The sequence below is a fragment of the Phytophthora sojae genome, assembly GCF_000149755.1.
Source record: "Phytophthora sojae unplaced genomic scaffold PHYSOscaffold_7, whole genome shotgun sequence".
NCBI classification, from domain to species: domain Eukaryota; phylum Oomycota; class Peronosporomycetes; order Peronosporales; family Peronosporaceae; genus Phytophthora; species Phytophthora sojae.
In genome coordinates, this window is record NW_009258121.1 from 889,010 (window position 1) to 916,090 (window position 27,081).

The window sequence follows — 27,081 nt, forward strand, 5'->3', positions numbered from 1 at the left end:
ACACAACACTGCCTCTAGATATTCTTGTTCAACACAATTGAATAAGTTTTAACAAAAAAATACTAGTTGACCATAGTTGTGTTCCCCAGGCCAAATAAAATAATTAAACACAAATATCCATCTTTTTGTTTGCGGGACCAGTGTCGTCGCCAATCGTTTAGAGTGCTAATTTTCCACATGCAAATTCCGCACTGCGAATTCTGCAAGACACTAAAATTGCATGTTCTGTGAGCGTAAGGCGCACTAACGCTCACAATACAATGCTCAAGTTGCAGAGGCGTGCGAAAGCTGGAGAAGGGTACTACGGTTCAAACAGTGGGGTCGAAAGTTGATTAATTTATCTTTGCTTACCTAAACGACCTCGAAGCAAAACGTTGGCGATCGTGCGTACGCTTTAGCTCGTTTTTCTTGTTACTTTTTGTCTTAAACAAAACTAGTTTGTTTTGGGAAACACGATATTTCAAAATTATACAATAGTATTAAAAATATGAATTTGTATATGTATGTTTTTATTTTATCTTCGTTTTTATCATAGTGTAGTGTATTGTTAGCATTGGCGTCTTAAGCTTAGGAAGTCGAAATCTTAGGCCGTGTTCGAGATGGCACCCAAATAGTAGTTTTGTACACATTTGGCGCAGCAAATAGCCGCTTTGAGTATTTCGCGGTTTTTTTATAGCTCAGTTTTAGAGAAACCTCAAGTGCTTTGAAATCGCTGTATTTGAAATTTAGGGTAGAGCTGTTTTCCACGAAGCAGCTATTTCACTCGGAGCTGTTAAGAAAGCAGATTATTGGAAATGGCTGCTTTATGTGAAATAGCTCGATATGCGCTAATTTAACTCGAACTCGGCCTTAGATATATCTAAAAACAAATATTGTGCCTCGCACACATTTTGCCATCCTGATTTAAGCGTCAAATTGAAATGGCTCATCAAATAAAAATACTGTAAAAACATGCCAGCACCCATAAATCGATCCTTCTAGAAGTGCTCAGGAGGCTGATCGGTGCATACACATATTCAGCAAGCAACAGATAGTGTACATGTATCGGATGTGGAAATGCCAATCAAAAATGGCATTCCAAGCTATCTGGCGCTAGATCGAAAAATGGCATTCCAAGCTATCTGGCGCTAGATCGAAGCTGCGCCAACAAATCAGGGCTGATGCATGGATCATGTGCTCGTTTCAAAAATAAAACGATCTCACTTTATATTAAATCGAGGAAACCTACGTGGGAACGGACATTTTTGGTGCAAGGCACAATACAATTTCCGGATTAATAATTATCGTTGTATTGTGAAAACCGATTAGTTTGTCCTGCTGAATTAGCCGGTTAAACATTGCTCATAGCGGATTTGAAGACTAATGAATCGGGGATGTCTCAATTATAATCGGAGTATAAATCGCTCATCGGTCTCATAATTGTGTGCAGTCTAGCAATTTCGATCAACATGCATGTACCCTCGGCCCGAGACTCGCCAAGTGCAGCGACAACACCGCGCTTAAACGCGTCACCTGCATATCTCAGTTACATGTATTATAGCGTGCGGCTTTTCCTGCTTAGTTATGATGTTAGTGTTGTAGCCTTGACTACCTTGCCAAGAGTGAATGCAACGATTGTTGTCTGGCGGCTGATTTAGCCTACAAGGAGCGAATGCCGGTTGCACATCGGACATTCCATCTGAATAGCAAGCAAATCGGCCGGCTCTGGCTTAATCGGCCGATTAGCAAATGTAAATCGGACTCATATGCTATGACTCTGTAAGTCGTTCTAGGTACCGGTAGTAATATTGAGTATAAATCGAGGTACCCCAGTCTAATTAGGAGGTCGGATTTATCAAATCGGGGGTCGTCAGCCTTATTAAGCCACTAAATCGTCGGATTAACAATCCAATAAGACATTCTAATCGGTTTTCACAATATCATGTAGATCAAAAATGTTTATGACTAAGTTGGCTACACAAACTTATATGTACTGATTTTAGATAGTTTGTTTTGCTATTTTAGCAAGTGTTGTGTGGCTCACTTCAAGAAGACCTTCACTCACACTCATCTCCGGACGGGGTGAAAGGGCTGTCCGCGGCGCGACTCCGCGTGATTAAACGCAACCTGGTTCTCGTCTTCGAGTAGATTATTTAATATATATCATGCAGCTACCTTTATGAGAATGCCACAGCTCCATAACTTTGTGCGGTGGCTTTGAGCCCCCGCGTTGCCTTTAGCAATGCGTTCATGACATTCGTCCGTTTGACTGTACAAACTGGTGATATTAATTTTCGAAGGTTTTCTCTTGGTGGAGGAGTGAAGGACGTCGAAGGGGGGCGAATGTTTGCGGAAAGTTGCCTTCATTTACAGACTTACGCCCATCAAGGTGACCGCAGCTCCTGTCGCCCTATACGACGCCCCTGCACGCCCGCGACAGACCCAAGCTCACGCATACCGTGCTCCTGCTGACAAGAGGAGTCGATCCATCCTAGTTACGCTCCTTGAAACGCCACAGCCGAGCCCGCAAGAGAATTAATCCAGGAGATCTATCCCACGAGCCATGAGTAGCACCGTCGCGGCCTCCTCGTTGACCACCGCGACGTCCGTCACCAGTGATAGTGCCATGCCGCCCAGCAAGCGCCAGAAACTGAGCGAGGACGACGTCGTTAAGCCAGAGCCCGACTCGAAGGACGGCGTCCTGGCCGCGTCGCACACGGAGGACGCTGGAGAGAACGCGCAGAAGAACGACGCGGCCTCCAGTGCAGCCGCGGCCAGCGGCCTCCCGCCGAGTGTGGCGCTGAGCCTCCAGAAGGACCCGTCCTGGATGCTGGGCGACGTCGACAGCTTCGGCGGCCTCGGCCCCATTCCGTCGATGAACGCGGTGCTGGAGAAGCGCACGTCGAGTCAGTTCTCCATCAGCTCGCTACTGCCGTCGTCCGTAAGCACGTCAACCACCGGCATCCAGAGCACGGCGGCTGAGGCTGCACGCACTGAGGTAGATAGCGGAGAGGCGACCACAGATAACGAGGGTCAAGGATCTGCAGTCTCGGCTACTACCGCTACGACTGCCAGTGCGGTGGTGCCGACGCTGGCCGAAGGATCGGGCGGTAACACCAAGTACATGGACCCGAACACGGGCGACTACATGTACCCAGAGAACGTGAAGCCCATGAGCTTCTATGACAAGCAGCGCCTCGTGCAGAAGATCACGATGCTGCCCAGCCAGTACTTGCGCGGACTTATGGACGTGATCAGCAAGTACCAGCCCGACACTGTGCGACAGATCGACGACGACGGCTACGCCTTTGATCTGGGCCAGATGAACGAGAACACCGTGTGGGCCATCAGCGACTACGTCAAGGACTCGATGATCGAGCTGGATGGGTACATCAAGTCCCTCAACCAAACAGGGATCAGTCTCTCCACAGACGAGGATCGGCAATCGGAAGGCACTGTACTGACGGCCACAAGTGCGGCCTCGAGCAGTAGTCCCAGCAGCACAGTCCGCCACCTAACCAACACACTGGCGATGAACACGTCCAAGATGTCGGCCATCACGAACAACGAAAACCAGAACAAGTTCCTGGAGCAGGTGGAGATGTACTCGAAGCCCAAGGTGACCAAGTCGCGCGTAAAGCCCAGCAAGAAGCACGAGTGCCCCACGTGCAACAAGCAGTTTCGCGGGCGCTCCGAGCTTCAGAACCACATCCGGACACACACTGGCGAGAAGCCGCTCAAGTGCTCGTACGCCGGCTGCACCAAGCGGTACGCGCACAGCTCAAACCTGCGCGCCCACGAGCGCACCCACGCGGGCATCAAGCCCTACACATGTCACTACGACGGCTGCGGCAAGAGCTTCGCGCACTCGGTGTCCTTGAAGGAGCACATCTGGATGCACGCAGGCTTCCAGCCCTACGTGTGTCCGTACGAGGGCTGCCAGAAGAAGTTCACACAGGTCTCGAATTTTGCACGACACAAGAAGACCCACGAGAAGGAGGAGCGCAGCGAGAACGAACACTCTGTGGAGAGTGATAACTAGGTCGCACACACATACACGCGCAGCCCCAGTCTATGGATACGAGGCCCGAAGCGGCCGATAGTTGATAAATAAGCTTGAAGCACTTGGAACACTTGGTTCCACCTTGTTGGATTAAAAAAAACTCTGTCTCGTTGCCTCGCTCTCTAACTGATTCACTCGCCGTCGGCCTGGCCCCTCGGCTTGGACACCACGAGCGTGCGCTCCCGCCCGCCGGTCTCGAACTTGGCGATCAGCAGCGAGCGCCTGCTCGTCTCCAGCCGTACGGTCGGCAGCGGCTGGTCCTCCTCGGGCTCGGGCGCGTCGTCGTCCTCACCCCCTTCCTTCGCGAACTGGCCCAGGTCGATGGCCTTCTCGGCGATGCACGTGAAGAAGCCGTTCTTCTGGTCGCGCGCCGTGTACGCGAGGTCGCCCTGCGCATTGAGCAGCAGCCCGTGGCCGTCGTTGAGCACGAGCCCCAGCGGCGCCTCCATCGTCGTCGTCACTCGGGTGGGCACTAAACTGGCAAGATTCTGGCGGCCTGCTTTTAACACTCGCAGTCGACGGTTCTCAGGCGTACACTTTAGTGGCATGTAAAGGTTTTCCAACATCTTCCTGCTCTTAAAACCGATGTGGTCGGTTTTACTGTCGCTGTATAACTGTACGCTCTTCATCTGGTGGGGTTGAAGGGATGTGTTCTTTCCGAGAAGAAGCTCAATTACGCATCTGCGATGAAGTCTCCCACCCGACCGACGCGTCGCGCCAGCGCGCGTACCTCTCGCCGTCGTGGCTCCGGCGACGCGCCGACAGCCCAGCCTTCTCCGCCTGATGCCGGCGTGCTGATTGAGCCGTCGACGGACCCCGAGGGCTCGCTGGAAGTGACGTTCTGCGCCGTGCAGCGCGTGGCCGGCCGCGCGTTCCTGTTGCTGTGCACGCACTCACATTGGCGCCTCTACCGCCTGGACGGCTTCAGTGCGGCTCGTGATAGCTGCACGACCGTGCAGGTGAGTTTGCGGCGCGTCGAACTGTGGCCTCCCTGCCGCGATAGGGCGCGAAATGCATTACTCAACCTAACGACACGCTGTGGAACGCTCTTGTGCTTGTTTCTAGCTGCTGATCGACCCGCAGAAGGACGCGGCGCGACTTTCAGGTGTGCGCTTCTTCCGCCTGTACGAGCGGCCGGCAACGGCGGCTTCTCGTGGCTTCGCGCTGGCTCTGGGCGGGCTCTTCGTGTCGGAGCGAAGCTTCTCGACGCCCTCGAGCGACGAGGAGGACGAGGACTTTGTGGCTGCATCGGCAGAGAATGAAGACGACGGACACGAGGACATTTCCGTGCTGGCTCTGGACGAGGAGAAACTGCTGCACAAGCTGCCGCCGTCGCCGTCGCTGGTGCTGGACGTGCAGACCAACGCTGCGACGGCCGCAGTGCTCTGCGAGACGCGCGAGCTTTTCCTGTACGACTTGGCCACTTTCCAGCTATTGCAGACAATTGTCACGGCCTCTCCAGCCATGGCGCTCGGTGCGCGCTGGCTGGCGTACCCAGGATACGCTCAGGATGTACCCGGACTTCAAGCCAACGGACGCGATCACTCGCTGTCGGGCCAAGGAGATAGCGATTCGGACTTCGACGACCTCCCTACTGACGTCCTGGTGAACGGCGGGGTGGCAGTGGAGGCATCACACAGCTCGTCGCCGTCGTACACGGCAATCGACGTGGCGCAGAATGTGGCCTCGGGGCTGTATTATCTTTCGGAAGTCGGACGCGCCACGATCGCTCCGTACTTGTCCTCCTCGCCCGGCCAACTGGCCGATGGAGCGCACAATCTTCGCACACGGGCATCGCCTTCTGGACGGCGTAGTTCCGGTCGATCTCGAAAGTCTTCCCTAAATGACCCCTCGGGTGCCCAACAGCAGAATCCCCAGTCTAGAGACGACATCACTGCCTCAGCCTCGAAGAAGCACCCGGGGTGGGTCGTGGTATTGGATCTGGTTACTAAGCGCGTGGTGGCCAACTTCCCGTGCCACTCGACAGCATTGGTTAACTTGTCGATGGACTTTTCGGGGCTACTGCTGGCAACAAGCTCCACTAAGGGCCAGAACCTCCATGTGTACAGATTGTCGCCGCCGTTGCAAAGTGTCGTAAACAAACCGGCCGGGGCAGGAGCTGCTGGTCACGGATCGCTTCACCACCAACTGGTGTACAAGTTGCAGCGTGGGATCACTCACGCCAGTATCCAGGACATCGCCTTCAGCCAGGATGGCAAGTGGATTAATGTCACGTCAGCACACGGCACCAGCCACCTCTATGCTTTGCACCCGGAGGGAGTGCGCGTGAGTGCAGACACCCATGCAAACACGGTCGAGAGTGCGACCGAATCCGACGTTGATGGCCTTGGCCCAGGCTTCCGGCATCGCGAGGTGAACGACTTCTATGCTGATTTCCGCTCTCTTGAGACGCGGACGCAGACACAGGTGCTTCGAATTCGCCATGAACTGCAAACCCCCGCTGTATCAGTCGTGGCGCCGCACAAGGCAGCAGCCAGCCCTGCGTCTTCGAAAGCGCGTACGACGCGTTCGTCATCGTCGTCGTCTTCTTCGTCTATGTCGTCTACATCGTCGTCGTCATCCCCACCCGGTTATGCGTATCACCACAGCCCGCCAACAACTGGAAGTATGCGTAGCAGCACTATCATGGAGTCGGCCCTGGATGCGTCGCAAGCGTTGCTATCTCAACTCGCCACATCCGCCATAGACTTTGGTCATCAACACTTCGAAAATGACACGGATGTAGTTGCTCGCCGCCGCCGACTGCGTCAGCGATTGTGCTGCCTGTTCGCTGCCGATGGACTAAAGGTGCTGATCTGCTGCGACTCGGCGCTGAAGTTGTACGGAATGCGAGTGACTGCGCTTTCCCAACATAAAGCAGACCACGCGCGTGCTGCGTCGACTGATCCGAAGACGAAGAATTCCAAGTCGTCGTTGTCGTCGTTCGGCTTCGAGGCCAGCGTCACGGAGCTCAAGTCGTGGGACCTGCTCGCATCAAACCGACGGAAGTCGGAATCTCTCTCGTCTGCGGTTGAAGATCTGGCAAGCGTGAATGGCAGCAGCACCGGCCCTGAAGCCAGCGCTAAAAGCGAGCTGAGAACCTATGCCCAGCGATCATTACCGTTGTGGGCCCACCCGAAAGTGACGTTCAAGGCGATCGACGAAGACCACCCGGAGGGCAGAACTCTTGAAGTTAAACGCAAGGGGCCAAATCCGAGCCAAGATCTCAGCTCTAGCACCATGGCCATGGCACCGGAGGGCTTCGTCAACGGCGACGAGCAACTGTTTGTGATGGAGATGGATTCCTACTTCGGTATTGGGGGCTCGCCAGTGTTCGACGGACGCGGTGGAGATCACTCCGCAACGCCAGAGGTGCCGCCACCTTTAGATCTAGCAGCGAGCATCAACATGGCCATGTCATCTTCACTGTCAGAAACGCCGCCGAAGCCGCTTCCAGAGGTGAAGAACACGATTTGCTTCAGACCAATCGACCAGAACTCTCCCCCTCAAACAAACGGATCAAGCCACAAGGGCAAGAAGAAAAAAGGAAAGAACCGCCGAGCGCCAACGCCACCGTCGTCTTCAGAAACCGAAGTTGAAGTCATCGAAGAGGGCAGCACTACTGGCGGGCTGGCATCGTTGCAGTTCACGATGCAGGACATGTACTTTGCGGTGCCTCCTACCGACGAAGCCAGCGACTAACAAGCGTGCATATGGATGCTGACCTCACACATACCCAAAAACCACTTTACACGTCAACAACAACCAACACCTTACAAAGGCGTCCAAAAAATTGAAGTATACATCACCACAAAGAAAGAAACCCAAGAGGTCAAGTAAAGCCAATGACAAGTACATTAGGATCTGGTCCACTACACATAGCGTCGCTCCTGCAAAGCTCCGGAGCTGTCTACTTGTCTGCGGGCGGGAGTTCCAGACCATTTTCCTTGGGCTGCAGCATGAGCTCTACAATCTGCTCTACCTGCTTCCTCAACTCCAAAGTCACTTCCTCACGCGTTTGGCCCACACGGCCGGCCAGCTCCACGTAGTACTTAAGCTTAGGCTCCGTACCGCTGGTGCGAAGCGTGGCGACGCAGCCGTTGGCGAAAGTGTACGTGATCATCTCGGTCGAGCTGCTCACGGGGAGCACAGCGCGCTTGTCGGGCTGAGAACTGTCGTAGCCCGTAGTGAGGTCCCGCACGTGGGTGATAGCGAAGTCGCCACAGCTCTCCCAGTACTTGCCATTGTTGCGTAGACGCTCGAAGATGGCACGGATCTTGACCGGGTCGTAGCACTTGGCGTAGTGGTTCTGCGTCACAAAGTGGCCGTAGCGCTCATAAAGCTCATTGAGGTGCTGGCCCACCGTCATTTGCTTGGTGGCTTCGAGCTGCACGGCCATCTCGGCGAACACAGCAGCGGCGACAACGCCGTCCTTGTCCTTGACCAGATCACCAACGCAGAAGCCGATTGCCTCCTCGAACGAGAACAGCACGGTCTTGCCTGCCTCGCGGAGCTCAGCAGTCTTGTTCCCCATCCACTTGAAGCCGGTGAGAGTCTCCTCGAAGTTGAGGCCCTCGGTCTGTGCGACCGCACGCAGCATCTTGGACGAGACAGTCGATGCGATGAAGTAGAGCTGCTTACGGTCGCAGTTCGGGTGCAGTCGCAGGTACTGCTCAAGTTCCCAGTAGCCGAGCAGGACGCCGATCTCGTTGCCCGTGAAGATGCGCCAGCCTGACTGGGAGCTCGGGTCGCGCTCAGCAACTGCAAGACGATCAGCATCGGGGTCGTTGGCCAGGATCAGCCTTGCTCCGTTGGCCTCGGCGGTCTCCATGGCGAGTTGCAGTGCACCCTTGCCCTCCTCCGGATTGGGGAAGGCCACCGTGGGGAACTCGGGGTCAGGAAGGAGCTGCGCCTGCACAGGGACGTACTCCTTGTGACCGAAAGCTGCGAAGGAGCGGCTTGTGAACGCGTGGCCGACACCGTGCATGGCTGTATAGGCAATCTTGAGCGTCGTGTTGGTGTTGGCCTCCGGGAAGCGGCACAGTCCGGCACGCGGGCGCTCAAAGTAGAGCTTCGTGAGCTCCTCCTTGGGGTTCTCGATCAGCGTCGGGAATGATTTCTTCAGCGACTCCAGCGAGTCGTACAGTCTCCATGGAGCCAGGTTGGTCATGATCTCGTTTGCGATGCCCTCGTCGTGGGGCGGGATGATCTGGCTGCCGTTGCTCCAGTACACCTTGTATCCGTTGTCCGCCTTGGGGTTGTGCGAGGCCGTGACCATTACGCCCGCCGCGCATCCCTTCTGCTCAATGCAGAACGGCTACAACAACGCCAACAAAAGCAACAGCAGTGGTCAGACACGATAATACCATCCACAAACACAAGAAAGCACTGGTGTACTCACCACCAGCGGCGTGGCCACGAAGCCCTCGTAGAGGTAAACCTTGATGCCGTAGTGCGCGCAGACTGCGGCCGTGAGCTCCGCAAACCTCTTGGAGCTGAGCGAGCCCTGCTCGCGGTGGTCGTAGCCCACCGCGACGCCCATGGACTTGGCGCGGTCTCCGAACTGCTTGGTCAGGTACTTGCAGATGCCCTGCGAGGCCTGGATCACCACCAGATCGTTCATGGCGGCGGGGCCGGGGCCCATCACGGCGCGCAGGCCGGCGGTGCCGAAGGCCACGCGACTGCCGAACAGCTCGCGGATGCGCGCCACGTCCTTGGCCTCCACGAGCTGCTGCACTTGCGCCTTGGTGCCGGCGTTCACGTCCCAGTCCGCCCACTGCTGGGCCTCCGCCAGCCACTGCTCGTCCGTGCGCGCGCTCATTGCGATAAGCTTAGGTACTCAACTTGACTTGGTCTTTGTCTGCAAATGGTAAAGTGATCCGATCCCCAAGCTGCGTCAGGTGAAGGTTAGCATTCACATGGATGCTTGACCGTTTTTTATACTTGAGGTTTGTATAGAAATGAAGGGGCATGTCACAGTGCGGTACACGCATTAACTTTGCCATACAATGTACATAAGGCCAAGTAGGGCAAAGTTGTAGGGTTATTTGCTGCACTTCAACTTTGCATGTTGGTTGTCTTCAATCTCAGGCGCGTTCTTAAGTTCCCGGGAGCAGTTTTTTAAGCCTGGGGCTGAGCTATACTCTACTGTATTGCTTACGTATGTGGCTACTACTACTACAGATGTACTACGATGCAGGGTATACCGACTCGATCTGGGTGCGCTGTTGGGTGGAAGGGGGTCCTACGAGGAGAACTCCCCCGTGACTGCCTTGCTCAACCAGTCCAGGCCCTCGTAGATTCCGTCGCCAGTCGTCGCAACGCAAGCCTGCACATGCGTAGGGTTCTTGGTGGCCTCCGTCAACTCCATTCTCTCACGGAGCTCGTCGGCCGACAGGGCGTTGGACTGGTCCTGCTTGTTGGCGTACACCAGCAGCTTCGTGTTGGCGAGCTCCTCTGCCTCGAAGATCAGGTGCAGCGCCTGCTTCGCCTCGTCGATCCGCTCGAAGTCGGCGGCGTCAACCACGAAGATGACGGCGTCGTTGTTGCACAGATAGTGCTTCCAGAGCGAGCGAATCTTCTCCTGGCCCCCGATGTCCCAGGCCGTGAACTTGATGTTCTTGTACTCGAAGGTCTCGACGTTGAAGCCGATGGTGGGGATGGTGGTCACCAACTCGCCCAGCTTGATCTTGTAGAGCAGCGTGGTCTTGCCGGCCGCGTCCAGGCCGATGATCATGATGCGACTCTCGCGGTTGCCAAAGTATGAGGCCAGGCTGCCGTAGAGAGCTTCAAGCGAGAAGGAGAAGAGGTTGCCCATGGCTGGAGGGTGAGGGGGCGGATGCTGCTGTGGGCTTTGGTGGCGAGTTGGAAAGTGAATAGCGCCGAGGACAGCTTTGACCCGCAATGGGATCCTGCGGCAACACTATTTGAAGCCTCGCTGAGTGACGGTCATCGAAGTTGCTGTTTTGAAGTGGAGCCTCCGGATTGGAGGAAAAGCCGGATGTCCAATCAAGCGGTGAGAATCCCAGAAAGTTCGGTCCACTTCAACTTGCTTTCTTCCAGCGGAAAAGTCTCCGCTAGACGGCGGCACCAAGATCGTTGATCACCCGTCGCACTCCCAGGCTCGGGCAGCAAGGGTGCGTGGATCATCAAGTTGTGCGTGGTGTTCAAGCAACACCGAGTCAAAACGGTGCTATGCTACGAGGCGAATGTAGTTTCTATATCTAAGACGGAGACATCCGCATCGTGATCGCCTCTTAACGCCCACCGGACGTCACAATGTTATCGAGGTGGATTAACGGGGAATGAACGAGCAACAGTCCTGAGAGTGTGCATGTGCACTTTACTGGGCCGTAGTGTCAGCTGGCCAAGAGTATTTCTACTTGGCTGCTACATGCATGTAACTAGAGCTGACGCGAGCACAACGCACACACATCAGCGCGCTTCGAAAAGCCTGCACTAACCGCGTCTTCATCCATTAAGTTACAAGTCCTGCCGGCATTCGCCACGCATGTATTAGTTGGCGGCGACGCCGCTCTGCTGCTGCTCTCGCTGCTGCTGCTTCTTGCGCTGCAGCTGCAGCTTCCTCTTGAGGTTCTTGGCCTTCTTCTTGGCCGCCTCCTCGCGCAGCTTGTCCAGCAGCTCGTCCTGCGCCGTGCGCTTGCGCTTCTTGTCGACCTTGGAGGCCTGCGTCTTGAGGCGCACGAGCTCCAGCTCCTCCTCGTCCTGCGCCTCGTCGCGCTCGCGCTCGGCCTCCTGCTCGGCCTTGGCCGCCTCCTCCGCGCGACTGCCGCGCGGCTTGCGCAGCAGTTTGCGCTTCATCTCGCGCTCTTGCTCCGTCAGCGTCGCGTCCTGCTGGTTGGCGCCCGGCCGCGTGAGGCTCGGCAGACTCTTGCCGCCATTGCTGCCACTGGACGACGGACGGTAGAGCGTCACGGGGCGGCGCTGCTGCGTCTGCGACTGCTGCTCCGCCTCGTCCTTGTCGTCGGCGGCGTCGCCCCCGCCCAGCAGCCAGGAGCCCACCAGGTCCAGCGCGTTCGACTGGAACGCCACGCCTTCGTCGTCGCTGTTGCCCATTGAGTTGTGTTGCCTTGTGCCGCTTGATGGGCGTCAGTCAAATGCACCCCTCGACTAAGTCCGCACCAAATAAGCCCATTCTATTGGCGCAAATTCGGGGATTAAATATCGTAATTTCAGCTAATCGAGGGTCGGTACCAGCCCGCCCGTTGGTTGGCTGGGGCGTCTGCGGCGTTGGCGCCAGCTTGCGGGCGGCGCTCACTCTTTGATCTCCTCTCCAGCAAGTCAAGTCAAAGCCACTCTCCAGTCACCATGGGCCGTATGCACTCTCGCGGAAAGGGCATGAGCAAGTCTGCTCGCCCGTACAAGCGCTCGCCGCCCTCGTGGCTCAAGGTCTCGGCCGAGGACGTGGAGGACCACATCTGCAAGTTCGCCAAGAAGGGCCTGACCCCGTCGCAGATCGGCGTCATCCTGCGTGACTCGCACGGCATTGCCCAGGTCAAGAGCGTGACCGGCTCCAAGGTGCTGCGTCTCCTCAAGAAGAACGGTGCGTCCGCATACATTACCTCCCTATTCTCTACAGGCCTAGTGCTTCATCTATCTATTGTGCGGCTGCTCACGTGCTCTGTGTATTGTGTGGCGCTTGCTCTCGTCGACTGCGTGCTCGGTATCACCTGACGTGCGGATCCGATGGCTCTGCCTCTCCGTTTGACGTGGGGGTACGCGGGTGTTGTATCATCGATCCATCGATTGATCCACTGCAGGCCTCGCCCCCGAGCTGCCGGAGGACCTGTACATGCTCATCAAGAAGGCCGTGGCTGTGCGCAAGCACCTGGAGCGCAACCGTCAGGACAAGGACTCCAAGTTCCGCCTCATTCTGATCGAGTCGCGTATCCACCGCCTCGCTCGCTACTACCGCAAGAACCGCAAGCTCTCGCCAAACTGGAAGTACGAGTCCGCCACGGCCTCGACGCTGGTGGCTTAAGCCTGACGCTTGCCTCTTGCTTAGCGTGACCGCAATACATTGTGTCCAATTGCTGGGTTGATCAACTCTACTGCTCTTCTCCTCTATCTTCTCCATCACCGCCGTCTCCTGCTGCCTCCCTGGCCTTCTGCCGCCTGCGCGCGTTCTCCACCATGACCCTGTCCCTCTCCTTGCTCTGGCTGCGGCAGTCGCGCTCCAGGTGCCTGGCCAGCGTCTTGGCCACGATCGTCTCGCCGCAGTCCGCCCACGGACACGTGATGAGGCGGTTGACGCACTCCTTGTGGCAGTGCAGCGCCATGAAGCGCCTCTGCACGAGCTGCGCGCAGTTGAGGATGCACTCGACCAGCTCGCGCTTGTCGTGGTAGCGCCGCACCAGCTCCTCGCGGAACAAGTGGCGTTCGCACTTGGCGCGCAGGTGCTCGGCCTCGCTGCTCCAGCGGTAGACCTGCTCGCAGCCGACCTCCTTGCACACGACCATGCGGTGCACGCACTCGACGCGGTGGTGGCGCTCGAGACTTCGGAAGGCCACGACCTGCTCGCAGTGCTGGCGACACGGCACCATGTCCAGCTCCCGGTCGCGCGCGCGTTGGGCCAGCAGCTTGAGCTTCTGGTTGACCACGCAGCACGTTTGGTCGCGCAGGGACGGCGTGGGCGGGATGCCGAAGCGCTTGCGGACTTCCGGCGTGTCGAACAGGACCCAGGCTGTGCCGAAGCACGCGGAGCGCGGCAGCTTGAGCGCCATGTCGTCCACCAGGTCGCCCATGCCCTCCTCGAACGTCCAGTAGCCGAGCAGCTTCTTGCACTTGCGGACGTGCAGGATGGAGGCCGCGTGCTGCTGGATCTGCTGGACGGTCCTGCACTCCTTCCAGTAGCGCACCTCCAGCACGAAGCCCTGGAACGACTCGGCCTGCTCCTTGGTGCCGATTCTGCTCATGGGCAAGCCGAAGACCCCGCGTCGGACGCTCTTAAGCTCGCCGTTGACGAAGAGGCTGAGCTCCTTGGCCCCGGCCGAGAACACGACGTGGTTCCAGCGGATGCGCTCCAGGCGGGTCTGGAAGTTGACTTCCCTGGCCGCTTTGGCGCCTGACGGACGGTAGAACGAGATCTCTCCTTTGGGTCCGGCCACGAGCGAGATGACGTTCTTACCCGAGGACGCGATGATGTGGCGGCCGCAGCGCTCCAGGAGCTGCGTCGGCTTGTTCTCCGACACGAGCGCCAGCTTGGCGTCCACCTTGGCGATCTCGCGCTCGAACCTGCGCTGCAACCGCGGCGTGTCGGCGTCGTCCGGATCCAATGCCTCCAGTTGAGCTTGAAACTCGCTGCGCTTCTTCAGCAGCTTGTTTTGCTCCGCCGCCTTGCGCTGCCGCTCCGCCTTGCTCTCCTTGCTGGGACTTCCGGACGCGAGCTGCGTTGCCCAAGCGTCCAGGTCACCTAGAGCCACGCGATCGACTTCAGGCAGCAACTGCACTAGCAACGTCCTTTCCTGCAGAATCTGCGCGGTTTGGTCGGCGATAGAGGCCGCAAGCGCCTGCTTGGCCTCCTCGTCGGCCACGTCGGCGTCGAGAATGCGCTTGGCCTCGAGGATGTTGATCTCGATCCAGCCTCGAGCCAACGCGATCTCCTTCCGAGTCGCCAGCAGCCCGTTCTCGGCGTCGTTGAAGTCTTCCGCGAGCTGCTTGGCTGCACTCGACATCTCCTCGCCCGAGAGGTGCGTCCCTGCTGCTTGCGCCTTGTCGTTCGCCTTGCGCTTCCGCTTCTGCTTGAGCTCCTTGAGCTTCTTCTTGCACGCGTCCGACTTGGCCTGCCACTGCTCGTTCTCGCGCGTGTTGAGCACGACCGTCTCCATCAGCTCCAAGCTGCTTCGGTGCAGTGCCAGAATCTCTTCCTCCGCGTCGACCATCCACACGAAATACTCGGCAGTCCACGGAGGCGGCAGATCGACGGACGATTGAGACGACGGAGCTTGACTCGTGTTGTTGTTGATCGCAATGTACGCGTTGCCGCCCGTCCTGAACTCGATCATGCTGCGGTCCTTCGAGAGCGACATGAAGTCTTCGTGCAGGTGCCGGTCTCGCCACCGCAGTCGCGCTTTACACCCGTGGGCGGCATTCTTACACGACACGATGCGGCTCACGCAGTCGTCACGAAAGTGCCGCTCGAGATGCCGCAGTCGAACCACCACCCCGCACTCGGGACAAGCCACGGGCGAGTTCTTCTCGCGAGCTCTTGCCGCCAGCGTGTTACGCTCGATCGTCACCATGCAGTCCGTACGGAGGTGCTCGTCGAATTTGCCTACTGGAACCCACTCCTTGCATCCGTTGATAGCGTTGGGACATGGGCGCTCGCGCTCCGGACACTCGTCTTCCTGGTGGTCGAGCAGCTTGCGCTTCTTCACCTTCTGCTGACACCAGTCGCAGACGATCTCCTCGTTCACTAGCAGCGCGTCGGCAGCGATCTGTCTCCGTCGCTCAGCCACGACGCATTGGCTCGCTTCGTGGGCTTCCTGCTCCTCCTGGGGGAACTTCATCTCGCACCCCCACTCAGCAAAGCGACAGGGGACTCGACGCTTTACGCACATGTACAGTTGATGGCTCTGCAGGTGGCGCTTCCTGATGATGAAGCGCGTCTCGTGACACAGCTCACACTCGACTGGGGTGTCGCCATCGTCTCGATCTCGGAGTAGTTGTCTTGTGTGCCGAGTGAATTGGCAGTCGCGTTGCTCGTGTAGCTCGCGGTGTGAGACCTGAAAAAGCTTCGTACATCCTGGCCTAACGCAGCGAATTAGGCGGAGACGACACTCGTGCTGCAGATGGAACCTCTCATCCGCAGGCCGCATTTCCTCTCCGCAGTCACACAGTATTAGATCGGTGAAAGAGTCGCAACCTGCTAGCTGACAGAAAGTTAGACGAGCAAGACCATTACTTGGGACAGTACAGCAACTTACAGTTGTTTGCGGGGTTGGACTTGTGCTTTGCTTGCCTGTAGTCTGAAGAGCACAAAGGCTCGAGTCGCACGGACGGTTGGCTAGCGCTTTTGCTCAGCAGTTTTTGACGTTGCAGGTTTACATTCTCCAGCGCTCTTGCGAGCTCCAGTCTGTCAGCAGCAGAGAAAATGCAACGGAAGTTGGAAACCTGAGTTCCATCACGAAGGCACGGGCCTGCAGCACTTACATGTCTGCCTGGAGATCTTGAGCTGCCTTTGACGGGCTGGTGACTAGGGCGGGAGATGCTGCGACCAGCTTCGGAATTCGCGCAGGCACAAACTCCAGTCGCGGTTCTCCAGCTACAGATCCTCGGCGGCTTGAGTCCATCATATCTGCTCCAGGTTCACTTACCATGGTCTCTGCTCCTCGCCTGAAATCCACCAAAGTTATTTTTTGATCTGCGGTTCACATTAGCAAAGCAAGACGAGGCTGGGTGAAGCTGTCACGCTATCTCTATTAGAGGTACAGCGACACATCGGGTCCTCGTCCAAAGAGCTGGTTCCACGAAGGCGGGAACGCAAACGGAAGCATCGGCGGCATGCGGTTGGAAGCTGTCGCTGGATCAGCAGTCGAGTGCTTGGGCGCAATTCGCAGCGAACGGAAAAGCTGCGTCGCCATAGCCGCAGCATCCGGGACATTGTTGCCCTCGGAACACGGCATCACCCACGCGATGAACGGCAGCTTCTGCTCGTCGCACTGCGCATGAAGCAGAGGAGCGAGGCCAGCACCGCGGATCGGCGCCCACTGGTCGGCAGACGAAGAAGGCTGCTCCACCTCATCCTTAGCATCAGCGGTGTTGTTGGTCAGGCCTTCAAAGCGCGTCAGGAACGCTTCCTCTAGCTGGGCAGCGTCGGCAGAGTAGATAGTACGGATCGGGCGGCTGGAAGAGTTCATGCAACGCAAGACAATTGGTAAGCAAGTAGCAGTGGTATCGAAGCAATAGCACCAGCAACCAACCTCATCATGTTGGGGTCGTGACGCAGCATGTCGTCGCAGCCAGCGACCACTCCTAGCGCAGCCACCTTGCTGCTCAGAGCCCACTGGACCAGCTCTTTAGCGAACGCACGCGCTCGACCCTTCACCAGCAACAAATGGCAAGACATGAGCGTCAGTCCACGCCTAGCATAGAAAGATGCTGATTACTCCCCCACCGGCAGCACAGGAGCTCGCTGCTGGACGATGGTGATTTTCTTCTCCTTGCTCTGGTACACTGCAACCAACAGCCCAAAACTTCAGCATTTGCGTCCCTCGAGTCCACTGTACCATCTTGGCCACGCACCCTCCAGGTTCAGACACAGTGACTGCGGCTGCTGCGTGGCGAAGGCGGCACCTCCAGCGATGGGGGGCGCCGCTTCGCTGAGCAAGTGGCCCACGCGCGTGAGCTGCACGTCCTGTTTGGCATAGCTAAAGTCAGTTCTGAGCCTTCCACTGGGCCAAATGAGGACGTATCACCACGGTTCATGCAACAAATTCACGTACAAAGGCCTCGCCATTCTGCAGCAGCGTGTTGACGGCCAGGTCCAGCGTCAATTGGCCCAGATTCGCCTGGGAAACGGCCGGCTGCAGGCACGACAAGAAAGAATGATACACAACTTTGTGAGTGGATTGAGAGGGAGCGAGAGGGGGATGGAAAGTGAAACTTGGAGGAGAAGGGAGGTGGAGATGTGGTAAAGCAGACCCGCGTACCAGAAGCACCGTGTGGTCGGCGAAAAGCGCGGCGCAAGCGGCGGCGTCGGCGGCACTCGCCGCATCTTGAGGGTAGAACTCCATCGCGGGTCAAAAGTGGGATATGAAGGAGTTTGTATGGGGTGGAATAGTTGCGTCGGATTGGCTAAAATCGGGTTGTATTGAGACCATCGTGTACCATTCGAATGGTACATGTTGAAGAGAAGTTGCCTTTTGATTATCACCGCGATGGTCGACATCCAGCGTCGACTTGGTGCCAGATGCCCGATGCCATGCTTATTTCGCTGTCCGACTAGCATCACCTTACCTTTCCTTACTTATCTTACTGTATCCATGCTGCGCGCGCAAGCACCTGTTTGCTGTTCAGCTGACAAAGCTGAAAGTTCTGCGGCCTAGGTGTGCTCGACCACGGGCTTGTTGGTTCTTGCCCTTGACAGCTCGACCATGTGCCTTCATAGAGCTGAGCGCTTTCCTGTTACCAAGCTGCAGCCCGCTCACCAGTTGTGCTAACGCTTCTCCCATCCGCTGGCAGAGGCTCGCATCAGCACATCGAGCGAGTGTTCTGATGCCACTTACCAAAATACCCCCAAGCGGAGGTAGAACGCCGAGTCCAACGATTCAGCCTCGCGTGTTCAAGCGAACGTAGAAGCCCCCACCTCAACCGACCAACCATGACCATGCGAGGGCTTTTGCACAGGATTCGGCACGCTCCATCCTCAAAAACAGTTCGAGAGGGCGCTGCTGCTGCAGCGTGCGAAGATCATGCGCCTCAGCGTCAGAGCAGGCGCTCTCGAGTCAGCCACGTCCTGAGCAAGGCCATCGACCCTGCCGACGAAGCAATGGAGGCGCCTACTCGACGCCGCAAGCGTGATCGGATCAAAAACTACTTCTCGCGTCGACGGAGCCACTTGGCCAAGAGCTCTCGGTCGTTTCTGTGGCCCGCCATGCTGTCGAGCGACAAGGACGAGTCTCGGTGCTCCGAAGGCACCGAGAGCGACGACGTGTATATGGTCGACTACCAAAGCGACTCGGACTCGGACGACGACTCGCTTTGCGACGACAACTACGTGACGCCGCCCGTGGCCATCCCCGAAATGTACCGAAGGCAGGACAGAATGGGAGGCATCACGGTGGCAGGCGCGCGCGTGCTCTTCACGTTTGCAGGGTTCAAGCGGCAGCAGATGATGCTGCGCAGGCTCCAGTCGGTCTCGGAGGCTGACGAGTTGGTGATACCGGCTGGCGTGCACCGCGAGTACATTGTCATCCCGGCGTTCTAAACCTCCATGGGCAGAGGTCTTCATATGTACATTAGAAACCGTTTAACTCTCGATGTTATGAAGCGTCTATTTGATCACTCAAGCCTTAGCCCTTGCAGAGCTCCCAGTACTTCTTCTTGCAGCTTGACTGTCACATGAAGCATCATCGGTAGCAAAATGGCAGGCAGACCCTGCGTACGGACAGAAGGCGCACTCGGCAAAGCTAGGCTTCGGCTCGAAGTTGCCGCTGCGCAGGCCCGACACAACCTCAATGATGGCGTCCTCGGCTTCCTGAGCCGCTTGCTCCGTGAAGTGGACGAAGCCGTCGTCGTTAGTCCGCACTCTGCTAATTCCCCGTCTTCCTATTGTAGTGCTGGGATCAGCGTAGTTGCCGCCGATCTGCTGCAGCTTCGCTCCGTACGGCGCCTCGCCAAAGACCTTGCGGAAGGCGTACATGTACATCTTGAGCTGCAGGCTTTCGTCCGCTAGCTTGCGCATGTTGCGCGCGGCGCCGCCCATGTTCGACTTGAACTCCTTGATGACGAGGGGGGAATGTTCTGCACCGCTGAGACTCCGTACTCGGTCGATGCGGTCCCAGACACCGCGCAACTCGACGTTTGCCTCAGGGACGTGGACAGCAAACTCCTTCTCCACGTGAACGATCTCCTGTAATCTCACGTCTCCGTGATGAGTCTCAATGAAATCCCACAACGCCATCATCCCGCGATCAAGCAGGAAGGAAGCCTGTTCCTTCGACGCGTAAAGCCCATACCCGTCACCAGCCCACGCACGCACGAAAGCTTCCTCCGCTTCGACCGCCGCTCGTGTCTTCGCGTCTTGTGTCTGGTCGCCGTTGCGCTCGGAGGCAGCGAGAGACTTTGCAAACGCAGCAATGCCTTCGTGCAAGGCGCGTCCAAACATCATCGCGGTGGAGACGTCGCCATCCAGCTTCATAACACGACCGAGGTAGTACCGGTGAGGACAGCGCAGGTACTCGGAGATCTGCGAATATGACAAGTGACGTGGTTCATACGGCAAGCTTGCTGCTGGTGCCGACAAACGACTAGTGGCAACTGCGCCTCCTTCAAATTGCTTCAGGTCTTGACTCGTTTGGTTCTCCATGGCTGGACTGTAGCCGGTCTTAAGGCTTGCAGCGGTGTTCGTGCTGGGAAGCACCTTGTCACGGTGCAACACGGGGAGTAGGACGCGATGCACGAACTCACGCAGAAACCCAGCCACCTCGGAGAGCCAAAACTGTGGGGTTTCCTGTGTTGGGGATACGGTACCTGGAGCGGCGACACCCTTTGTAGACGAACTCCCAGTTGCTGATTGCGTCCCGTGCGGAGGCGTCATGTCCGACCCGCGCCTCCCTTGGCTTCCGCCTTTACGACTTGGGGTTTTTGGTGGCCGGTCTCCCTCGTACCAGATCGGCTGGAATGACCGACTCAACACCTCGCGCTTGGACGACGAAATACGTGCAAGTTCTGCAAAAGACAGCACCACCTCATCGTACGCACCCAGTGTCAACGCCTTATACGCGAGCTGTTCGCATTGCTCGAGGTGTTCAGATCGCGTTTGAACAGGATATGGCTTGCTCAGCAGCTCGTACGGAAGCGGTTGAGTGAGACGCTTCATGCGTCCAGGAAACTTGCTATCACGCATGGACATCAACACCAGCATGTGCTTGGTATCAGCTTGCTGGTCACTTGTAGTAACCGCGAGCGACTCAAGAGCGTAAGAAGTCAGTGGAAGGACGCGAATGCACGTGTCCTCTGCAACTGCCTTGGATCCGGGAGTGTTAAGTTCCGCTGATACTTCGTCCCATGCCGCTGACGACGTCAAGTTCGTCTCCCTCAGCTGCTGCAAGTACGGAGCCACGAACGCCACTTGGGCACTCTTCACGACATTTTGTGCAGTCCCCAGCTCCCGCAGAAAGTCCGCCATAACCAGAGACTCGCGCTCTTGCTCCGGAGAATTGGGACCCAGCAATGTCTCTAATCGACCAGTTTCCTCCAGGAAGTTCTGAACGATTTCGGCGGCGGACAGCTCGTGGCACTCAGCGCGCAGTCGTCTGATGATTCTCACAAACGACTCAGCAATCTCCAGGCCAGACTCGAGTTGAGAAGACACTACGGAGGGCAGCTCCAGCTCGTCACCTTCTCTTTGGTTTAGCGAGGTACCCAAAGACTTGCCACGAGTTTCAACGAAAGCTTCGAGCACTGGGAAGAGGTCAACGTGGCTTCGGCGCTCCTTCTCCATCAACCAAGAAAGCAGCTCGGCCGGGAACGCAAAGAAACCCGAGCGTAGAACGTTGTAGAGGTGGCGAGAATCACTTGGGAAGCACAATGCGCATAGCAGCGAATACACGGCGTTGACGCCGGGTTCATCAAAGAGATGAATGGGAGCGCCACTGGAGTTAACGATTGAAGAGAACTGATCGGCGTCCATTTGCACTGGAAGTCCCTGCTTCTTGAACGCCAACAATACTCGACTCGCATCTGCATGAGAAGGACAGAGCACGGTAGCGTGCCCAGAGCCTTCTGACGCCAGCCAGTCCGCAAGATACGTACCGATACTTCTCTCCTCCGCCTCAGACGTATTGAAGTTCCAGCACTTCAATGGGACAGGTGAGGGGATACCTGCACTTACACCACCGCTCTGCGTCAAAACCTGGCTCGCAAACGCCCGCACCTTCGCTCTCTTAGCTTCACCATCATCTTGTACATCCAACGCAACGCGGTCCACTGTACGCGGACATCCTGTTGCTGCCGCAGTCACCTCCAACTGCCGCTCTAAGATCTGCGTTTGAAAACACTCGTTTCCTTCCAGCAGCACGCGACTGAAGCTCGCACTGGACAGGACACTCGGTTGGCCGCACAGATGGCCCGCAAGCCTCGCCATCGCCGGCGTCATCCGCTGCAAGTCGTCCAGCACCACGTCCGTGTATTCTCTAAGCACCGACCGACTGAACGCCGTTGTCGCCCCCGCTTCATCTGCTCCATGCTGCAGCCCACACATCTCCAGCACGTCCAGCACTAGCCCGTCCCAAGACGTGGCGTTGTGCTGCAGCAGCAGCTCCTGGTACTGTCTGTAGGTCTCGGCCAGCTCCTGAGGCACCTGCTCTCCGCCTGCAACGGCTGCGGCCGAATACTGCTCGGGCGTGACGCCCTCCCTCTCCAGCAGCCGGAAGAGCTGCAGCAAGTCCTGCACCGCCTTGCGTCTCTGCAGCGTCGACGTGGCCGCGAGTCGCGACGCCCCCGGCAGCTCCAGTCCATTGTGCAGTAGCAGCGCCACTAACTGCGCGCGACCGAACACGCGGCGCTCGCGGCCACTCTCGCGCAGCAGCAGCTGGCAGAACTCGCGCGCACCGAAGACGCCGTGGCCGCGCCGCTCCAGCTCGAAGGCGGGCGCGTCTCGCTCCAGCGCTAAGCGAGTAGCTGAGCCCGATGCAGAGCTGCCTGTGAGCAGCAGCACGCGGCGCTGCGGCTGCTGCAGGAGTCCGCGTACACGTTGCAGCGCCTGCAGGTTGGGCACATTTGTGACCAAACTTTGATGGGCGCTCCTGGAGCCATCCGGGCACGCGGAGACGTCGGAGTTGGATGCATGGGCAGAGGAGGCGACGGAGAACAATCGACGAGTATAGCCGCTGGATGGCCAGCGCTGCCGCAGGAGCGCCATGCGCTGCAGCGACCGCCTCGCCACTCGGTCCAGCTGCGCAGCCATGTTGCGACTCGAAGGACGACGAGCCAATCAAATGCAAGTGAGCCAATTGAACTGGTTGAACCGCTAGATTGACAACCCGAATTTGAAAAGCAAGCTTAGTAGAACTACCGACACGAAGGACCCTCTTCGTATTTCCTCTTTGGTCACTACTACACCACATACGTTCCCCAGCAAAAGAAAAGCAGCACGCAGCACCTTGGACTCTCTCCGACGCTCCAAAAGCCGATCAGGTTAAGCCGTGGGCTAGTACATACAGGCTGTGATGGCGGAGATTATCGCGTATCTGACGCTGTGATCAATGCGCTGCGCATCGAGAAACCACATGACCTCGAGTTTCTTGCAAACGATAGCATGCTCCATTGCTGGAATAATGGCGACCTCCGCGCGATGCTCTAACAGCCACTTAACCACGCCCAAGTGACCATGCGCTGCCGCCATATTCATCGCTTTGGCCGTGCACCCCTCGGGTCGATTCGCGTGCAACCATTGCACGACTTTCAGGTGACCTGCTGACGCCGCATCGTCCATTGCATTCGTCGTGCACCCCTCGCTTCGATTTGCATGGAGCCATTGTACGGTGTCCAGATGATCCCCGCCCGCAGCTGAGTCCATTGCTTTGGTCGTGCACTCACTCCTGCGATCGTGCAGCAACCTTAAAACCTGCACGTTTCCGTTTGCTGCAGCACCATCCATAGCTTTAGCAGTGCAGCCTTCTAGAGAATTCCAACTCAGCCAGGAGAGTGTCGCTAGTTGATCTTCGTAAAAGGACGGCGGCGTCGCGGTTAAGCAACAATTCATCGTCTTAGTGCCTGAACACGACGGAAGGTGGAAGTGTCGACAAGCCACAATGTCCATAGTATCAGTTGTAGCACCGTCATCATTTTTGTGCCAATGCAACCACTGCACTACTCTCAAATGTCCATTTGCTGCAGCACGATCGGTAGCAGATGTGGTGCAACCTTCCCAGCGATAAGCGTGAAGCCACTTCACAACATCGAGGTGCCCATTGGCGGCAGCACCATCCATCGCAGCAGTCGTACAGCACGGGTATCGGCCACGCTGGCAGACTTTTTTCGCTCTTCTTTTCAGCTTATCACGAGATTCTGTTTCAATGCGGTCCATTACCTTCAAGTGCCCGTTCGTGGCAGCGATATCCATCGCTGTTCCATTCGCCCTGGTGAAAAGAGTAATGCGTTCCCACAGCCACTTAACAACCTCCAAGCGTCCGAACTTGGCTGCCGAAAACATGGCATAAGATGGACCATGGCTTTGACCGTGGTCATCATTCTCAAGTAACCACTCTATCACTGAAATATGAGCATGTTCGCAGGCTTCATTCAAGGCATCATCGAACACATACATAGCGTCTTCAACATCTCCGCCTTTGCCAATGCCAATGGCATAAAACCATCGAAGGGTATCAAGATCACCGTGTCGCGCCGCATGCGATACCGAGACGTCTGTAATAAAACTGGTATTGCCATGTCCTCTCTCCAGCAAAAAGTGCAAAATCTCAACTCGAGTCGCCCAGTGCTCTTTTGGGCAATGTTCATAGCTAACAGTGGATCCACCAATGCCCTCCGCTACAAGCCACTTGACCTTCTCCAGATTATTTTGAAAACAGCTATCTTCAGTAGTTCATCGTTGCTGGCCTGTTGTCGTGCCCAACCAATCCGCTCATACAGCCACTTCACCAAGTCCCAGTGCCCACCTTCTGCAGCATCGCTCAGGCATTTCGTGGCCCATTCGCCGCCCCACTGAATATCACCATGCGCTTGATCAGCGTCAAGCAGTTGCAAGATCCACAAGTGGCCTCCTTTAGCGGCCTCTCGAACCACACCTTCAGTCACGGGCAGCCTGAAAAATGGCCCAGAAGCTATTGGATCATCAACAGATCAGCTCTCTTGTCCGTTGCTTGCGAGAATTCCCATTGATAATAGTCCTGGTTAGTGTTGAGAACGTGAGCCAACGTTGCCTTGGACGTCGATCGACGGCTCCTGCTCCAGATCGTCTCGAGTAGATCCAGCGACCCGATCGCACTCACTTCGCAAGCGCGCGCGACTGACATGTCGGCGATGAGGAAGTCGGAAAGAACTGCCGCCAGCGTTTCCGGCGTGTTGGTTGGTAGCTTGTGGCGCACGACGAAGCTCGCGAGCGCAAGCTCCACGGACTGCGTCATTTTGTGCTAGTTCGGGAATGGGAGCTGGAGGCAAAACGAAATGGACTTGCGAAGCTTCAAGAAAGTTCACCGAGAAGCACAACTGCCAACGGTATCGACACTCAAACTTAACTGTAGGAACAGATTCAACTTCCGCGTGATAAAACCCGTCAAACGTGCAGTCTCCGTGCACTCACTCCACTAACGCTGCGGCTCGGCGTTTCGTGTTCCACAAGTCGTGCATCCACAGGTACTGTTCAGGGTTATCAAGCACTAACTTCTCCAGCATCAAGGCGTATGTCTGAACAAGCGCACTTGCTTCGGCTCTGTCGGCGGTCTGGGTCGGGCCCGCCGTCTTCGTAGATATCTTCATTGAGCAAGAAGCACGCATTTCGAACGAATATATCTTAGCATGAGACTGACAGAGACACACAGGTTGTTTCAACTGAGCAGGCCTTACCGGTCGCAGTACGAGGCGGAAGGGCTTCTCGGCCGGATCATTCGACGTGTAGTAGCGCTTGTTGTGCAGTACGGCCGCGAACCAGAGCGTCGAGCCCGTCTCCAAGTGCAACCGCGCTGCACCCGTTGCCAAGCGCGTCGGCTGACTGAGAAACGACACGTCGGCGCGCGTAGATTCACTGTTGCAGCGCTGGTCTGCCACAAGTCCAACCAGCTGCGCCGCAGTGCCGTCCGAGTTGGGGCGCTGCAGAACATCCCGAAGCAGTCCATAGCATTTCTTGTCCTGCACAGGCAATCATCAAGGCAACTAAATACCTGCTCGTCCTCGGCACCAAGTTAAAGAACACACACACACCGGGATCAATCGGCGGCCAGGAGCGTTGCGGATCGAGGCCGCCAGGTTGTCCAGTGTAGCATCATGGAGGGGCCGATACACGATCCACTGCGTCTGAACGGGAACCGTAGGGCGTGCTAAGGCTGCCGGCAGAATCTCCCAGAAGCCTGCACAGTCAGACCCACAGCAAGTGAGTGAGCTACCTCACCAAGACAGATTTATCGACAAGCACAACGCACCGATGTGGCCGGTGGTGATGATGGCGTGCGATGAAGACCCTCCGCTCTCCAGCACTGTCTTCACGGACGTTAGCGACGCGCGGGTGTCCTCATCGACTGCGATCAGCTCCTGTGGACTGGGCACTCCTTCCAGCCGCAGCAGCCACAGCAGCGACAGCGCCGCGTACGTGTACGAGTCACGCGCGACGCGATGGACGTCAGTGTCGCCGCTCGGGAGCCCGCACGCGATTCGATGCAGCACCACGCGACGGCGCAGGCGAACAACTTGACGCCACCAGCACACAGCGTCCCAGTTAGTAACTGCTCCGGTCTCCTGTTAGTCCCCGCCCCGCCATGCATGCACATGCCGCACCATAATAGAAAACGCGTCCAAGCGCCGTCGCCGCGACCCAGAGCAGTCGGTCCGGAAGCCCGTGCGCCAGCAGCTGCAAGCCCCGCACCGCCGCCGCCGATGCCCAGCCTGCTGAGAGACCTCGTCGCCCTGGTGGTGGCGCCGCCGCTGGCCGCCAAGCGCTCACTGCAGTCTCCATCCGCCCGCCGCGCGCCCGCCAATCAGAACGTGGCGTCCAGCGTCGGCCCCGTCGCCGCCGACGTGTCCACGCCCCGCAAGCGGCCGGTCTCGGAGCGCGAGGAGGAGCAGGCCAAAATGGACGCCTTTGTCTTCTTCACCATGATGCGGTAGATGCGTCGTGGTCGGGCGGGAAGGTTGGTTATGATAGTCGAGCAGTACATTATCTAATACGACGGAGCACGCACAGTCGATTGCTTCCGTCTCGTAAGCGGCATTGGGACGTATACTGTCTGCAGCATTCTCCAATACACCTTCATGCCTACTCTGCAGTCTCAGTTGCTGTCTGCTTGTATTAAGTGACTTGGCCCTAGCAACGAACACTTTCTTTAGCAGCAGCTCCGTGCTTCTGAGTGCCGCCGTGGTCGCGGCCTGCACGGCCCCTACCTCTGCCCGGACTGTATTGCAGCGGTAGACTTTTATTTGGAACACCGGTGGGTCTGGTCCGTGTTGGGTCTTGAGGACCCGATACAGAGACCTTCCACGTAGTTACAGGTTTGTTTTGGGTGGGTCTCAAGAATAGGTCACGTACCCAAGACCCTGTTCTACCGGGAACGGAAATACCTCCCTATTATTGTGCATTTGCAGGAGTGACAGGCATCATTTCCACCACAGATAAAATCGTTTTGCAA

General features: G+C 57.1%; 12 protein-coding genes across 12 annotated transcripts; 4 read left to right on the forward strand and 8 right to left on the reverse strand.

Moving 5' to 3' along the window:
* Window positions 1-2,542: 2,542 nt before the first annotated feature.
* PHYSODRAFT_518011 (hypothetical protein) lies at window positions 2,543-4,021 on the forward strand (the record flags this gene model as incomplete). Its single annotated transcript, XM_009533781.1, has 1 exon — window positions 2,543-4,021. The coding sequence occupies one exon, from the start codon at window positions 2,543-2,545 to the stop codon at window positions 4,019-4,021; it is 1,479 nt and encodes a 492-aa protein (XP_009532076.1).
* Window positions 4,022-4,173: 152 nt separating this feature from the next.
* On the reverse strand, window positions 4,174-4,491 carry PHYSODRAFT_515457 (hypothetical protein; the record flags this gene model as incomplete). Its single annotated transcript, XM_009533782.1, has 1 exon — window positions 4,174-4,491. The coding sequence occupies one exon, from the start codon at window positions 4,489-4,491 to the stop codon at window positions 4,174-4,176; it is 318 nt and encodes a 105-aa protein (XP_009532077.1).
* A 237-nt stretch (window positions 4,492-4,728) lies between these two features.
* PHYSODRAFT_336245 (hypothetical protein) lies at window positions 4,729-7,744 on the forward strand (the record flags this gene model as incomplete). Its single annotated transcript, XM_009533783.1, has 2 exons — window positions 4,729-5,001; window positions 5,108-7,744. The coding sequence occupies 2 exons, from the start codon at window positions 4,729-4,731 to the stop codon at window positions 7,742-7,744; spliced, it is 2,910 nt and encodes a 969-aa protein (XP_009532078.1).
* Window positions 7,745-7,952: 208 nt separating this feature from the next.
* Window positions 7,953-9,863, reverse strand: PHYSODRAFT_518128 (hypothetical protein; the record flags this gene model as incomplete). The annotated part of the gene is made up of 2 exons (XM_009533784.1): window positions 7,953-9,359; window positions 9,444-9,863. The coding sequence occupies 2 exons, from the start codon at window positions 9,861-9,863 to the stop codon at window positions 7,953-7,955; spliced, it is 1,827 nt and encodes a 608-aa protein (XP_009532079.1).
* A 339-nt stretch (window positions 9,864-10,202) lies between these two features.
* Window positions 10,203-10,893, reverse strand: PHYSODRAFT_286819 (hypothetical protein). The gene has a single exon (XM_009533785.1). It carries the CDS (start codon window positions 10,857-10,859, stop codon window positions 10,287-10,289), a length of 573 nt encoding a protein of 190 aa, XP_009532080.1. The 5' UTR covers window positions 10,860-10,893; the 3' UTR covers window positions 10,203-10,286.
* A 620-nt stretch (window positions 10,894-11,513) lies between these two features.
* Window positions 11,514-12,118, reverse strand: PHYSODRAFT_562777 (hypothetical protein; the record flags this gene model as incomplete). The annotated part of the gene is made up of 1 exon (XM_009533786.1): window positions 11,514-12,118. One exon carries the CDS (start codon window positions 12,116-12,118, stop codon window positions 11,558-11,560), a length of 561 nt encoding a protein of 186 aa, XP_009532081.1. The 3' UTR covers window positions 11,514-11,557.
* Window positions 12,119-12,333: 215 nt separating this feature from the next.
* PHYSODRAFT_355091 (hypothetical protein) lies at window positions 12,334-13,113 on the forward strand. Its single transcript, XM_009533787.1, has 2 exons — window positions 12,334-12,605; window positions 12,823-13,113. The coding sequence occupies exons 1-2, from the start codon at window positions 12,371-12,373 to the stop codon at window positions 13,041-13,043; spliced, it is 456 nt and encodes a 151-aa protein (XP_009532082.1). The 5' UTR covers window positions 12,334-12,370; the 3' UTR covers window positions 13,044-13,113.
* An 87-nt stretch (window positions 13,114-13,200) lies between these two features.
* PHYSODRAFT_250839 (hypothetical protein) lies at window positions 13,201-15,570 on the reverse strand (the record flags this gene model as incomplete). Its single annotated transcript, XM_009533788.1, has 1 exon — window positions 13,201-15,570. A coding segment is annotated over one exon (2,370 nt), but the record flags the coding sequence as incomplete, so codon positions are not given.
* A 912-nt stretch (window positions 15,571-16,482) lies between these two features.
* PHYSODRAFT_317201 (hypothetical protein) lies at window positions 16,483-17,796 on the reverse strand (the record flags this gene model as incomplete). Its single annotated transcript, XM_009533789.1, has 6 exons — window positions 16,483-16,906; window positions 16,984-17,102; window positions 17,178-17,236; window positions 17,306-17,417; window positions 17,506-17,586; window positions 17,713-17,796. 6 exons carry the CDS (start codon window positions 17,794-17,796, stop codon window positions 16,483-16,485), a joined length of 879 nt encoding a protein of 292 aa, XP_009532084.1.
* Window positions 17,797-18,383: 587 nt separating this feature from the next.
* On the forward strand, window positions 18,384-18,989 carry PHYSODRAFT_336251 (hypothetical protein; the record flags this gene model as incomplete). The annotated part of the gene is made up of 1 exon (XM_009533790.1): window positions 18,384-18,989. One exon carries the CDS (start codon window positions 18,384-18,386, stop codon window positions 18,987-18,989), a length of 606 nt encoding a protein of 201 aa, XP_009532085.1.
* Window positions 18,990-19,039: 50 nt separating this feature from the next.
* Window positions 19,040-22,646, reverse strand: PHYSODRAFT_562783 (hypothetical protein; the record flags this gene model as incomplete). Its single annotated transcript, XM_009533791.1, has 2 exons — window positions 19,040-21,039; window positions 21,565-22,646. The coding sequence occupies 2 exons, from the start codon at window positions 22,644-22,646 to the stop codon at window positions 19,068-19,070; spliced, it is 3,054 nt and encodes a 1,017-aa protein (XP_009532086.1). The 3' UTR covers window positions 19,040-19,067.
* Window positions 22,647-22,934: 288 nt separating this feature from the next.
* Window positions 22,935-24,526, reverse strand: PHYSODRAFT_515391 (hypothetical protein; the record flags this gene model as incomplete). The annotated part of the gene is made up of 2 exons (XM_009533792.1): window positions 22,935-24,067; window positions 24,361-24,526. Coding segments are annotated over 2 exons (1,299 nt in total), but the record flags the coding sequence as incomplete, so codon positions are not given.
* Window positions 24,527-27,081: the final 2,555 nt, after the last annotated feature.